Consider the following 15,858-nt stretch of genomic DNA (forward strand, 5'->3'; position numbering starts at 1 on the left):
CTAATCATGCTGTTTTTCTTCTAATTAGTTAATTTACATTTTACAAATTAAGGGTAAAATTCAGACAGAAGATAACATCATAGCTTTAACTGACCTATATTTGTATCTGCCAAATTTAAGTTAATTAGAAATGTAGATGCTGTTTGTTTTATCTGTCAGAAAAGCTCATCTTTTTACTTTAAAAAAAAAAAAGTAGAAACACTTTTTTTTCCCCTTAGCATTTATCATCTAAATAATAGTCTTGCCAAGATGGCAGCCTCATAATAAACTCTTTTCAGTGGAGTGATGGGTAATGAAGCTTGCTTGTGAAGGCAGCGAAAAATGTTGTCTGGCCAAATGCATGAATATGATGGCTAGAGAATCAGTGGACTTTCTCAGTCATCAATCTTTTTAGTAGCCTCTTATACATCTGAATATTTTGATAGATGATCTAATAATTGAGTTATCTATCTTTCTAACTATCAGAGTTGCATAAAAATTATTCTCACATGCTACTGAATATTAAATATATTAGGCATTCAGTAAATTTTTCATAAAAGGGCCAAAAGGTGAAAGATTTTTGTTATTCTATAAATACCTCTTAATATATTGAGTGTTAAGCTCTCTGGAATAGTCAGCCCTTAATTCCCTCTGTGAGAAGCAGGTGTATACTTAAAAAAGGTGAATGTCCCCAATATAAGTAGGCCATATAATAGTTACTACAATAGTAATAATGAAAAGTCAAGTATGGTAAACATATGGATGCAACTCAGTTGTGTAAAATGGAATGAATGTCCTTGCTGGCCTAACACCAGTGGCACCCTTAATGTGGCCCACGATGGCCAGACGAGAAGCACAGGCAATGTAGGTTTACAGAGTGACCATGGATTTTGGTATGCCTATCATTCGAGAGGAAAATGATCCTACCAGAAGGGGAGACTTCTGCCTACCTAGCATTTCAGCTGGTGGCACCAAACTACTCAAGCATCCTCTTAATACATAAGTAGTTCCTTCCCCCAATATGGCTTTATGTTGTGTTTTTTGTCATATACCACTCTATTAAAAGCCTATCCACAACAAGTGTGCTTCACTGGGATTAAAAATCAGGCAAGGAAAATTGGCAGGAAACAGATCATTTACCAAGTAGGCTTTCCCCACCCCTGCCCCTATCATCCACATCTTCAAGGTGACCTAGCCATGATGACTTCCCAGGAACCACATTAAAATAGTTCTGCCCTGGAAGAGCAGACATTTGTTTGCAAGTCTGAAAGGTTACCAATCCTCTGCATCTTGAAAGGCACTCAAATGAGCAGGACCTTGTAAATTGGATTTCTATTAGCCAGTCCTGACGATAGCTCTTCATCAGTGGAAGGAGAAGAAGTGCTATCAATAGCTCCAGCTCTAAATATCTTTTTTTTTTTTAATGATACACTTATTTTGGGTCTGCCTCGTCCAAAACGGTGATACCTGCTAAAATCACTGGAATCAGTTGTGTTTAAGGTTTTAAGTAAGCCTTAAAAAAATGGACATCAGCTATTTTTACATGCTTTTCAACTTGAAGAGCATTGGAAACAACAAAGGCATAATGGTCAGAAACAAATATGGGAAAAATGTCTTAAACTTGCTTTCCTTAAAGTTCCTCACGTGACTTCAGCTCACACTTGTGCTATTTATAAAAGTTTGGAATGATGGATTTTCTTTCTCACCTATTCCTGGATTGAAGAGGATAATTGAGAAAGATAAAACCAGTTGTGGAAATCCCTCTACAGGTTACATCTGAGGAATTATTCTTCTCTGGTAGTTAGAATTTTTTTTTTTTTTTTTGCTTCAAGAATTTTGCTTCTGTGATTTGAGGTTGGGAGAAAAAAAAACATTTTTTTTGTACAAGCTACAGCTGGAAATTTGCGACTCTTAAGTATCTATTTAAAATTATATATTTAGGGCAACCCGGATGGCTCAGTGCTTTAAGTGCCACCTTCAGCCCAGGGCGTGATCCTGTAGACCCGGGATCGGGCTCCCTACATGGAGCCTGCTTCTCCCTTTGCCTGAGTCTCTGCCTTTCTCTCTCTCTCTCTCTCTCTCTCTCTCTGTGTGTGTGTGTGTCTCATGAATAAATAAATAAAATAAAATAAAATAAAATTGTATATTTAAAACTGTTTGAACTAGCCAAATTGGGGAAGTTTTAGGGGAGGGAATAGTCTTTTCTTAATCAAAGTAGCAAACATCTGTGTTTTTTCTAGTCTGTCTTTTGATTAGCATGGCCTCATCCATCACTGGTCTTTGATATGAACACCAAGAAGTCATGTCCTTTTGTTTTAAATGATAAATATGCCTTTGTCATGAATACTCATAGGCAACCCAGGATTTACATCTGAATTGTCAAAGTGTAACTGCCCAGCTCCTGTGATGAGTGACATTATTAGTGAAATAAAGAAGTTTTTAATTTGTCATGGATAGGCCTTAGATGGTGACATTATGAGACTATGTGGGTTTGGATGCTAGAAAAGTTGTCCTTCCCCCCCTATTTTTCTAAGATTTGTCATTTATCAACAAGAGGCAATCTGCCGCAGGAGGCTGTCTGTGAACATTTTTAACGTTAGTGCCATTAGTCTGTCTCTGTAGGTTTTATTATTTAGGCTTGATGGCCGGTAGTTCGTATCAAAACTAATACTATTTGAAGTAGCTGGCTTCTGGTGGTCAAACAACCAGTATCAGGATTCCTTCTGTCTGGCTGTTATTGCCGGAGACAGTATTTTTTTAAACTTTAGCTTTATTTCAAAGTCTGTGTCAGTTACATTGTTCTAAAGAAGTTTCTTTAATATCTTTGTCTCAACAGACTCACATTTGCTCAAATGTATTTATGTATGTGCTGTTTATCTAAGCACATTGACATACACATGATATCTACCTGCACCTTCTGTGTTAATCACCAGACCCTCAGACAGTCAGGTTCAACTATTGTGTTTCACTCTTGTCCTAAGAAATTAGGACCATAAGATTAAAAATACTGTGAAGCCTTGATCTTCTCTTGTCCGCATGTGAAAGAAAATTTCAACTTACATATTTTTTGCCTTACAGATTTCCCCATTCTTAACAGGCAAATATTTTGATTATCTTAAAGGTTCATCTTATGATACATGTTTAGAATGTTTCTTTTTGGTAATAAGTCATTCATTAAAGCTTATGTGTAAAAGGCATCCTGTGGAGATTTGGTATTTTAACAATAGCTTAAACAGAAATCACATTACCTTTTGCATGCTTTGTCTTTATAACTGCAACACAATTGTTTCAAAGGTAGGAAAAGTAAGAGAAGTTTTCATTTTTTCTTTTCCAAATGAGCTGATCTCTTGAATTATCCAAAACAACCTTTAACTTAAATGTTGACATTTGCAAGAGAGTGAAACTATATCTTTTAGTTTGATTCATTATCTCTCCACAAAATTCTCTTTAAAATGGCTCCATCATTATAGCAGCCCCACTTAAATTGTTTTGTTTGTAGTCATATTCCTCACCCCATGAATGTATTAATCTTGGGTTTTCTTTGTTTTGACTGAGTCAGAACTGAAGTGTAGCAATTATTTTTTGAAAAATATTTTTTCTGATGAACCACTAAATTCTACTCCTGAAACCAATATTACACCATATGTTAACTAACTAGAATTTAAATAAAAACTTAAAACATGAAAATATATATATATATATCTTTTGATTGCCAAAAAAAAATTTAAGATAAAAAATGTATTTGATTAGAAATTAACTCTTATCATCCAGGGATTTTCTGTGGGTTTTTTTTTTATTATTATTAGTATTTCTGAGGTCACCTATTTCGTGGAAAATGAAGTCTTATTGGTGTTTGTTTCCCAACAGAAAACAATTGCTTCCTGACTCTAAAGCCCAGCCCCTCACCTTAATTGAGATTTTTGTACTGTAATGTAAGTGTCTGAGTTTTTGAGACCCTAAGGCTTTCACCCAACTTGAAGACAATGATGCCAGTGAGCTTCTGTCCAGAGTTAATCAGCTGCAGAATTTGTAAACTGCACATGTGTCAAAGTTGAAAATGTTAGCACTCTAATAGAAGCTTGAAAAGGTTAGATCTGATAAAAGCCGTCAGCAGTTAAAGAAAGTGATTTATGGGAATGTAATGACACAAAATGCCTCATTTATCACTCATATATAGATAGGTTAGGGTTCCTGTGTCATACTTTTAAAAACTTGACCACTAAGAATTGTCAAAATAGGTACTTAATTGCCCTTCATCCTTTTCCTTTTGAATTTATTTCATTTCAGTTTTGTAATTTTATCTACGATCACTTTATACTGTCGTTCACTTCATATGGTTCCATTTAAAGTCATTCATATTTTGGATTTTCAAAAACTGTACATCACTGATCTTTTTGAAGTTTTATTAGCTAAGCTGTTGCAAGGAAAGACTAAGTAAATCTTATGTATGTTAATTTACATTTTTGTTTAGCACAAATACCATGGAGATATATGAAAGTTTCATTTTCTCTTTTCTAACACTTGTAATTTTTATTAGCATTTTATAATCCTCTAAATTTCCCATATATCTCTCCTTAAAAAGTACAACCTTAGATTTTAAAAGACAGAGCCATCCATTGGTTTACTGTCCTAGTAACTCAACGTAATATTTAAGCTCCACACAAATTAAATTTAGTGAGAACCTGCCTGTCGGGTTAAATGATCCTTTAAAAAGGAGTGTGTGTGGGGTGGGGGGGGAGGGTTGGCTAAAAACAAAAGTTAAGAAACATGCCAGCTTGTATTTCTTTCTCAGATTGACTTAAAAATAATTATTTCTTTATACATTCTAAGGAAAGTATTTATAAGGTTGGAATTGCTAGACATTTATTTGCTTATTTGATGTCATTTAGTTTATGCGTAAATATGTTAACACTATTAAATTAAAACTACTGTAGAAACTGCCAATATATCAAAGTTATGTTATAAAACACCTATTTATGCAGGATTATTACTGTTTCAGATTCTTTAACATGAAGGGTGGAATTGTTTAATGGCTTTTTTTGAAATTATTCAGATCATTAAATAGGGCCTAAGTGTCTTGGGGTCCTCCCCTTTGCCTCCCTATAGCCAAAAATTAATTCGAAAATTTTGACAGGTTTCACTTTCTCAGCCATGCGTTGTACTTTCTTCAACAGGGATGTCCCAGGTTTCATTTAAAGAGAAGTCAGAGCAGTTTCTTCAGCAAGGCAAAGTCATGAAAATAAATGGGAAAAGGAGAAACTGCCCTAGGAAAGAGAAACCTGAGACATCATAGCCAGATGCAGTTGACCTCGCTGTACCTCGATTCCATCAAATGGACTGTAAAAAAAAATTTTTTAGACAGACATTGAAAGTTGAATATGGATTGGTGTGAATTCTTAACACCAAGAAATGACTGTTAATTTTGTAAGGCAGGCAGAGCCACTGTAGTTATGTAATAAAATGTCCATTTTTTTTCCCAAAGAGATACATATGAGAACATCTAGGGGTGGGGTGACTTAAGAGCCTGGGGTTTCTTTTAAATTTCTGCAAAGTAAATACATACCTTGAGAGAACTTTAAAAAGGGATTAATAAAATCTGCAAGATGGATATTTAGTGAGGGAGTTCTCTTCTTTTTATGCAGTTTAAAATTTTTACAGTAAAAACCTAAAAAGTCAGGGAGATTCTTAGATCAATCTTGCCCAAAAGTATCATAAAATTATGATATCCTCCATTTTCTAATATTTTCTGGCTGCCACTCTTAATTTTTAAAATCATATGGTATGATCTAAAGATTTTTTTTAAAACAATTTCCAAAGTTTATTAAAAAAAAACAAACCTCATCTCATTGGCTAAGATCAAATCCAATTACAATATTTTAACCCATTAGCAAACCTGGTATCTTCTAATAGAGGAAAGGGCTAAGAAATTCAGCACATTGATTCAAAATATGACAGAAGTATTAGTGTACTTTCTTTGTGCTCTGAAAAGTGTATAGCTCCTAAATGGCATTGTGAACCACTTTTGTTTGTTTAACAAAGGTTGTAATAAATAATTTCCATCTGTATTCCTCTTAGCAAACGAATATTAAAGCATATCCAGTTTCATATTTTAAGCTTTGTTTTTTATCATTATTTACAAAAGCATTTTTCTTGAATTGCAAATATCATTTCCCAACTTAAGGAATATCAAACTATGTCTTTCTAGATGGATCTTTGTCCAGAAAAAAAAAATTTATGTATGTTGAAATTAAAATCTTAATTCTTCCATGATTTTAAAAGTCTATTTTTACTTGGTTATCTTTAGACTTGTAGGCAGTATTTTTATTTTTAAACAACAACAAAAGAAACCCCAAAGATCTCAAACTCTCAGAAATATACATTGATTTGAAGAAAATGTGTTCTTAATCTGAATTTATCATTTACACTATTTGTATTAAGGGATAGTTAATCAAATGTATTTTTCTATTTTTATAGATCATTTACATTTATTAAGGCAACACAGGAAGCCCCGTTTTAGTTGAACCTTCCAGAGATTGTTTTATTTGAAGGAGTTTTGTTGTTATTTTTTCAGATCCCTGATTAGGAAAAATTCATATCGTGTGTGTTTATATAATCATAGTAGTCAAAATTGTCTCCATCTATGAATCTTAATAGTTTGCTCTCGTAACAACTATGAGGAAATGTATTAAAATGCCTTAATTACAGGGCAAGAAAAAGAGAAAGCACAGTCTTTTGCATATGATCTTTCAATTGTTCACCAAAGGATAAAGAAAGCATTCAAGCGTGGTTTCAAGAACTGTCAGCATTAAGAAAATGCAAGGTACTTTGTAGAGCCTTAAAGACCTTTCTGGGAAATAGATTTAATTAAAAAGTAAAATAGACTTTTCATTTTAAAGAAATCTTTAAAATGCTATAAAATTTCATAATGTTAATATATTAATAAGGATATTATCTTCTTATCCCAGATGAGAAAAAGTCATTCATGAAGCTGTTATATTTGATTCATACAATGGTGGATCCTATAAATATTTTTCTTTAGGTTTGGTTTAAGAGTGAGAATTACAATGCCTTTTAAAGGATATAATAATTTTAAAAGACCTTCTCTGTCTGATTCATATACACTGGACTCAATCTCATCTGTAAATTAGGAACATCTAGGAGTCTTTCTGCTACTAACAGAAGTCCTTTTACCCGCATTAAAGTTCAAAATGATCAGAAAAATTGTTTTTTTTCCCGTTTATCTTTATTAACATGTTCAGATATGCATTTTTCCCTGTTAGTACAACAACAATCCTCTGTAGTCAGTAGAAGAATTTCAGAAACACTTTGTTCCTTCCCTTTAACTTGCACATTAAGACAAAACAAAGCAAAAAAAAAAAAAAAAAAAAAAATTTCCCATTGAGTTTAGTCAAAAAGCCTAATTAACAGTATGTCTTAAGTCACATTAAACTAGGGAAGGTTAACCTGACTATGTGATAAGAAGCTGTCTATAAATAACCCCAGCCTGTCCTTTTAGAGCTAACTTTCAGCTGGTTCTGCCTCTGTCAAGGTTTTGGGAACTTGTCTGCTCTGACCAAGCCTGCACACGTCATTGTTTTCTGGCTACTGCCAAGCACCAGATGTATTCATGTTGAAATTGTCTTCATTTCAGGACACCTTATTCAGAGACAAATCAATCTCAGAAGAGTTGTGTTTTTAAGTAATTACTCTTTCTTTGAGAAACTGTTTCCGGACCAGCATTGTTGTTTTTGCAACTAGTCTTTGACCAATTGTATTCACTGTTCAACACTTAAAAAAAAAGAAAAAAAAAAAGATTAATTCGGCAGATTATTTAAAGACCTTATTAAAATCTCCAAGGCCTAGGCTCTATTTAACATGACATTGTAGAACAACAGATGCATAGTACAGAGACCGGTTTCCAGTTTAGCTCACAAAGATGTAGTCACTAAAAATGTCTGCTCTCTGTTTCCATTAACTTGAGTTTCTCAGTTTAAATTATTATTCTACAAAAGATAGCGTGAACTACTTTGTTCCTAAATAGTCATACAGTAGATTGAGTAGTGCTTGAAGATTTGTTGCAGTTTGAATGTCGGAAAAATAATGCCTCTGCGTGATAATGAGTATATGATTTGCATGTGCGTTGTGTAATTCACAATATACATAAGCATTCATCATGTTATTCTTTGCAATATGATGAATTATGTCAGTTTATTGCATATGTCTGCATGTACCTCATCTCTTAATTAAAGCATTAATCACTAAAATTACCAAAGATACATAGTTTTACAGTACTTTTAAAATTTAACGTTGATCTTTGCATGGTAATACACATATTATTTCTAATTGGTAGACTATACTAAGACATTTTAAGTAAGGATATCTGTGTTATGATTCTATCATATCAATTATTTTAAATATGCTTGTCTCAATATATACTTACAACATACTTTTTAACCATTTTAAATCATTTTTATTTGAGATTAATTTCCTAAATCACTAAAATTAACAAAGACATACATATATGCATGTATATATGTATATTATATGATGAGCTTTAAAGCTTAAAAGACTATATATATATATATACACATATATATATGTCTTTCTGTACTTCCAGATTTTACAGTTGATCTTTGCATAGTCATATACATTAATCTAATTGGAAGACTGTGATAACACATATTAAGTGAAAATTCCATGTTATGGGCCTAGTAGATCAGTGTTCGATATCTTTTTGTGTGTGTGTGTGTGTGTGTTCGATATCTTAATTCACATTTTCCACACCCTTTAACAATCGTATTGTTTTAATAATTGTTTCTTTCATTCAAGATTCGTTCTACTTGATGTTACTTTTCTAGCACCTAATATTATTAATTTATAAGTAATAAACACTTGCTAATTACATGATTCAGTTCTTTAGAAATCCATACCTTCAGAACAGAATACAAAATTGTGAGGTTTTGAGGGAAGTGTTTGGAGAGAAAGATACCACCCAATCACAGAATTAAGCTTTTAAGACTTTGGCATTAACAAAAGGGGGAGGCAAGGCACATGTTGCAGCATCCCTGCTCATGAATGCATTCAATGTTGAGTAAAATTTTATTCACTTAACCCCTCAACTGCTTCTGTAACATTTACCACCTCTTTCTTCTCGGCCCAAGACCTTGCTCCATGCTGAGAAGGTAGAGGCCTCCATGTGACTTCTTGAAGCCACCCCATTTTTCTCTGTTTTTGCTAATTCTCTACCCTTGTATCCGATGAGGAGGATTTCTTACTCCTTATTTCTTCCTTTCCTAGTTTTACCTCTTCCCCAGGATTGCAGGGTTTGCCCATGTTTTGAAAGTCATCCTTGGTTTATACAAGTTAGAGCCACTAACTTGTTTCTTTCTTAACTCTGTCACCCAGCATCTGGATATTTATTCACACTGGTGGCCTCTATTTCCACACCCATGTAATGCTACGGAATTTGACAGTCTCCCTTTGTTTCAAAGCCACTTAGGCATGTACCTGGGAGGTGCTGCTTTGATACACAGTTGGTCGTGGTCCTGCATCCTACTCACCAGCCTAAACATTCTATCTTTCCTGATTGAAAGGCTAGGGAATCTTAAGCCTCCTCACGTGGACCGGCCGCTGATCTCATGCTTGGGGTACAGAGCTGTTTTACACCAGGAAAGCAGTGGTCTCCTATACTTAATTCTCTCCTTGTTTATTCTTTCCCTCCTGCACATTGCCAGTAGATTCCTCTTCCAAGAACTTGGCTCTGACGTGGTGCATTCCCTCAGTGTGTTGCTTATCCCCATCCTGCTCTACTCATGAAACTATATGGACCACATTAGCATACTTCTTTGCCCTCTGGCTTCCTGTTGGGCTCAGTCAGTGGGAGGTACCAGCAGAAGATCTAAGGGTGCAGAGAAAGTGCCAACAAAATATTTGTTCCCCAGCTGCTTCCCTTTGGGATCTGCTCAGATCAACTGCCCTGCATGCAACTACCAAGTCAGCCCTGTCAGTGGACCTCTCCATTCAGCCAGTCTCTGCTTTGAGCACCTCCCCTCTTCTGTTTCCCACTCAAGCCTCAGGGTGGTAAGGACTTTCTGCTATTGATAGCCTAGAAGCTTTACACACTCCAACCCCTTAGAATCTTCAGTGGCTGTCCATTATCTCTAGGGAAAAGTCAGGCTCCTTGGTCCAAAAGGTATTTCAGGCCTTTACAATCTGACGTCTGCCTCTCCAGCCTTATGCAGATGTTACTCCATGCACCATTCCAGCCAAACAAACATACTTTTTCCCAAGCCTTTGCTTCTGCCTCTTACAATGCCTGGTTTCTCCCTACTTCTGCCCATTATGTCCGATCTACCCTTCTTCTGAATTGTTCAAATGAAATTATTTATCTGGAGTGTAGACTGAAGCCACAGTTATTGCCATTTGAGGCTAAAGTTCTGTTAAACTTATTTGGAAAACACTACACTAGACTGTGTGTTACCAGAATGTGCCACCAACACATGAAAATGACAAGGAGCTGGGCCAGAAGATTGCGTTCTGTGTGCCACTGCCCTGGCAGGGAATACCTGGATACCTCCAGAATTATGAGGCACCTGTGAACACATCTTCTCCAACTCCCTTTTCTCCAGTTTTCTTGTGTTCTGCACCATCATTATCTGAGTCGATTAGTAACAGTCCAATTAGTTACCATCCAATTAATGACTGTCCACCCCTAGTGGGCAGTTATGGGATCAGACCACTGTATAAGTCATTCAGGCAACCCCAGCCTGCTTATAGGTCAGGGGACCATTGCCGAGTCAGAGCATTGTGTCCAGAAATGTAAGGTCACTTAACCCAAATGGGAAGACTCATATTGATGGCTCCTTGAAACGTTATCTTACCTGATTTCCAAAGTACTATATTCTCCCACCCTTAGAAGTCATTCCTTTGCAATCTCCATTCACAGTCCCTCTTTTTCATGGTTATTTCATCCAGCCTTATGACTTTAAATGCCATCTGCGTACTAATTCTACCCAACGTTTTAAGTCTCCATCCCAGACCTCTCCCCTGAACTTCAGACCCATTTATCCAGCTGCCTGTATAGCATCTCTACTTGGATATATGGCAGACATCTCAAACTCATCATGCCAACTCTAATTCCAGATATCTCTAAAGGCTTTCCCCTTCCCAGTTAATGACATCCCTTCTATCCCTGGGATCATTCCTATTTCTTTCTCTCATACTTTACTTCTGATCTTTCTGGACATCCTATTGATTCTGCCTTCCAAAATATATCCAGAGTCCAACTATTTTTCACTCCTCACTGCTACCACTTGGTCCCAGTCACCATCATCTCTTTCTAGACTCTATCTGAGATGACTTCCTTACTGGTCTCTCTGCTTCTACCCTCACCCTCCTAGTCTTTTTTCAACAAAGCATCCAGATCATCAAATAAAAGACCGTGTTAATCCTCTGTTAAAAAAAATCTTGCATTGATTCCCTAATTGACCCAGAGTAAGAGCTCAAGGCCTTACATTGGCCTTCACAGCCCTGCACACACCCTCCAGTCATTGCTGTACCCTCATCTCCTACCACATTTCTCTTCACTCACTTTGCATCAACCACTCTGGCCTCTTTGCTGTTCAGCTCGTTTGATGAATACATTGTTGCCTCAGGCCCTTTGCACTGAATGTCCCCCTGGCATGAAACACTTTCCCTAGGTGCATACGCGGTTCAGTGTCAAAAGTCAGATGCAGGGCCACTTCTCAGGTTTAACCTGACCACCCCCAATAGCCTCCCCCTTCCATTCCTCCTTTGTGTTCCTCCGTAGTCCTTTTCACCTCCTAGCACAATCTAAGCTATCCCTTATTTGCCCCACTAGAACTAATGTTCTTCAAGGGCAGGGGTTTTTTGTCTGTTTTGTTTACTGCTGTATCCCTAAGACCAGAACTGTGCCTGGTACATAATAAAGCTCTTAATAAATATTTATGGAATAAATGAGTAGGTCTTTCTAGAATAAGCATAGTGTATCTTTAAACATAAGTATATGTATCAATGTTAATGGCAAAAATTGTTCATATTATCAGCATTCAGTGTTCCTAATGTTTCTGACACTTGGAAGGAATGTTTCAAATCTAATGTATTTGTAAGAGAAATAAAGAGTTCTGAGTCTTTTGGTTTTGTAGTTTGAATAAGACAGGCCATCCCCTCTCTCTGTTGCTTTTATTTTACCAGGAAGCCCACTGCAGTTTCGGAGAGAAATAATGCCAACTTTTAAAAAGAATTAGCGGTATTGTTTCATACACCATTAGTAGGTTTGGAGACGATATTACAATTAATTTATCAAACCCTTTATGAGAAATGCACACTGTGACACATGTTAACCATTACTAGCAAGTATCAAGCTTCAAAATTAATTATGCAAATATTCCAAATGTTACCAAATTTAAAATAAAGCAGACGATAGGATCTTGGAGCCAAGTGGAAATAAGTATGCATCCTCCCATTTCCATTTTGATTACAGAGAATTATACAAAACTATTTCATTGAATTTAAAAGATCTATAGTGTTGGCCCTCTCTGCACATATCACAGCCAACAAAAATTGAGAAATTAATATTCCAATGAAACATCATGCAAAGTCTTATTCTTTTTTTAAAATGTGATTTGAATATCCACCTAAAGTGCTATATTTACTATACAAATCCACATTTGCTAGCAAAAATAATTACATTTTGTATGGGAAGAGAGTTTGCTTGGGTCAGAGTTTCACTGAATACTATTTGCTAAAAATGCTCCTCAAAAAAAGGTTGGGTGACCAAATGATTTTGGAAAATGTTGCCTTACTATATTAAAATTTCAAAGGCTCAGAGAAGTTCCATAGCAAGGAGATATGTTGGTCATCATTTATTTTACATTTCTTAAACTTTGACCAAAGGATCACTTTTTGCATCTAATATCTGTGTCCCCTTTGGAATACCCTCTTGGGAACTCTCGTGTGGTCTACTGACAGGAGATAATCATCAAATCGATGGTGGTATATGAGAGAGGTAGGGGGAAAGGAGGTATGCTACTGTTTCTAAGCTATCTACTCGGAAGTAAATAATACAATAATATCCACCAGGCACCCTAACCAACCATACCTCTCAAGTTAGAAAAGCCTAGATGGCATCTGCTTGGACCAGAGATTGCAAAATAAAATGTTCACAGGCGCCAGGTACACCACTTAAAGGGAAGTTCTGTTGAACTTGAGAACCAGTAGCACTTTGAGATGGAGCCACCACCACTCAGTCTCAACCTACTGTGGCCATGTAGGTATAATTGGCCCAGTATGGCCACATCTTCCAGGTCTCCAAACATACTGAGAGTTAAGATTTTCATGTTTAGTCTCCTCCATCTTGAATGGTGTTAAATTAATTCCATTTTTAAAAGAATACTGAAGGCCAAACAAAATATATCTCCGGTCCACTGCAGTGTGTGGGACTTCTGCCTGGGGAATTGGCATAGCCGCCTAAAAAAGAGAGACATGTGGGGCAACCTCAGATGCACTCTTGATGCAGACATGAGATCCTTGTAGAAACAAAATCACTTTCCCTCCAGTATTTTTGAGACTGGAATATTTCCAACTAGGTCTAAATCTTGTATGTCTGAAAAACCTTAAAGACCAGTTTATTGCATTACCTCATCAAATAATTATGATGATAATTTAATGTTTGTAAAGCATGTTTGCAGTTTACAAAGTCCCAACATTGAAAAATAAAATGAAATTCTGTCATAACAAAATATCACAGACTGGGTGGTTTAAAAAACGGAAATTAATTTTCTCACAATTCTGGAGTCTGGAGTCTTGAGATCAAGATGTAGGCAGAGTTGTTTCCTTCTGAGGACTGTGAGGAAAAGATTTCTTCCAGGCTCTTCTTCTTGGCATGTGGATGGCTGTCTTCTTCCTGTCTTTGAATCATCTTTCCTCTGTACATATCTCTGTCCAAATTTCCTCATCCTGTAGGGACCAATCTTACTGGATTAGGGCCCACTCTGATGACCTCATTTAACCTAATTAACCTCTGGTAAAGATCCTGTCTCCAAATAGGGTCACATTCTGAGGTAATGGGAATTAGGACATAAACATGAATTTGGGGGTTGGGGGGCCTACAATTCAGCCCATAACACTAGGAAAGAACTTTCCAGAAAAAAAGTACTCTCGATTATTTTGTTTTTGTGGGTACCTGAACGTTGGATACAAATTATAACCACAAAATTTTATACTTAAGCCAGGATTTTTTTTTCTATGGATTGAGAGGGAAAGAGTAAATGAAACCAAGTATTCCAGGGATGCCTGGATGGCTCAGTGGTTGAGCGTCTGCCTTCAGCTCAGGTCCTGATCCCAGGATCTGGGATCAAGTCCCACATCAGGCTCCCCATGGGGAGCCTGCTTCTCCCTCTGACGATGTCTCTGCCTCTCTCTGTGTGTCTCTCATGAATAAATAAATAAAATCTTAAAAAAAAAAAAAGAAACCAAGTATTCCAACTTTTATGTAACTTCCCCAGGTACCTACAGGAAATAGCATGTGTATGAACCCTAGGAAAGGAAGGGTTCGTACCGTAGATCTATTTATCTGAACCATCATCCAACACTCGACCAGATAAGACCAGTTGGAACACGGACCTAACAAACATGTAAAATAAGTATGAACTGAATACTGTGATCCAAAAAGAGATATGAAAGCTTACTATTAAATGTTCTTATGCATAAATGTTCTTAGGATCTCAAGCTTATGCAAAGCAATTCACTTTTTGCGCATGCTTCACATTATTTTCTCTTGTTTTAGTGTTCCTTAATATACAGGGAAACACACACACACACAAAAAGTACATTGTTAGATTTTAATGGCCCACACAGAAAGAAGGTAAAAAAGAAAACAGAATCTTGAATTCAGCATTGGTTATGTAAACTGTATCAAATCAACTTCAAATTCAGCTTTGTTTTCTGAGCTGCTTGCTCACAATTTCCTTCGCACCTTCAAAGATTTCTGAGACCCCAGGGTGCTTGAGTCGAAGCTTCCTTCTGGAGCCTTCCTATTGTTTGTTTCCCTATATGGAATAAGTATTTCCAAATACAGACTAATTTTCCTTCAAAACTGTAGCAGAGTGCTGAAATTCACTCATGCACATACTCGTTCATTTATTCCTTTCACACATGCTGTGTGCTAGACTCGGTCATTAAAGATCAAAGATACACGTGGCTCCTAACCTCAGGGAGCTCCCAGTCTGATAAAATGAACAAAAATGTAAAACAGAATTTGTGTGCTAAGTGCAATAGCTATTGGCATGGGGTTCCCAGAATGGGAACAACCAGCCAGAGTAATTGGGAAAGGCCTGAGTTAGATCATAAGAAAGGCACAGTAACTTTCCAGGTAAGTGGTTAAAAGGCGGACCTAGTTGTATGTTGCAAAGGTGCAGAAGCATGAAAATGCATGGTGTATTTAGGGAATTGTAAGTGCTCTGGTTATCTCTGAAGTATAAATTGTGTGTCGGGAAACAGGAGTGGAGGCTGGAGAAATAGGAACCAGGCCATGAAGGGAATTTGGAGAAATCACATGGGCCCTGGGGAGCCTGTGAAATACTTTAATTAGGAAAGTAGCATTTTTAAAAGATCACATGGAGACCAATGTGAGGGATAATTTGGAAAGAAAAAAACAACGAGAGTTAAGGTACTATTGCAAATCCATTTATGAAATAAGAGACAGAAAAAAAAAAGGAAATATGAGGCAGTAAATGATGTGTTTAAGAAGAGGGTAGGCCCGAGAGCCAACATACCACCCAGGCAGCCTGGCTCTGCCACTTACTAGCTTTGAAACCTTGGTCCAGTGCCTTAAGTTCTCTGAGACTCAGTTTCCTCATC

The 15,858-nt window shown here is 36.4% G+C and overlaps 1 protein-coding gene across 15 annotated transcripts in view; it reads left to right on the forward strand.

Moving 5' to 3' along the window:
- Positions 1-15,858, forward strand: part of CDIN1 (CDAN1 interacting nuclease 1) — a 232,985-nt gene that overhangs the window by 132,679 nt on the left and 84,448 nt on the right. Inside the window, exon 11 of one of the 15 annotated variants that reach the window (XM_049104304.1) lies at positions 6,685-6,799. The exons of 12 other annotated variants lie outside the window; for them this stretch is intronic. In XM_049104304.1, coding sequence (XP_048960261.1) covers positions 6,685-6,721 — 37 coding nt within the window. In that variant the 3' untranslated portion in view covers positions 6,722-6,799. Of the gene's footprint in view, positions 1-3,846; positions 3,926-5,153; positions 6,093-6,684; positions 6,800-15,858 lie in introns of those variants that run through there. 2 more of the 15 variants (XM_049104305.1, XM_049104302.1) reach the window with 2 other exon arrangements.

This window comes from Canis lupus, chromosome 30 (assembly GCF_003254725.2).
Source record: "Canis lupus dingo isolate Sandy chromosome 30, ASM325472v2, whole genome shotgun sequence".
Classification (NCBI taxonomy): Eukaryota; Metazoa; Chordata; class Mammalia; order Carnivora; family Canidae; genus Canis; species Canis lupus.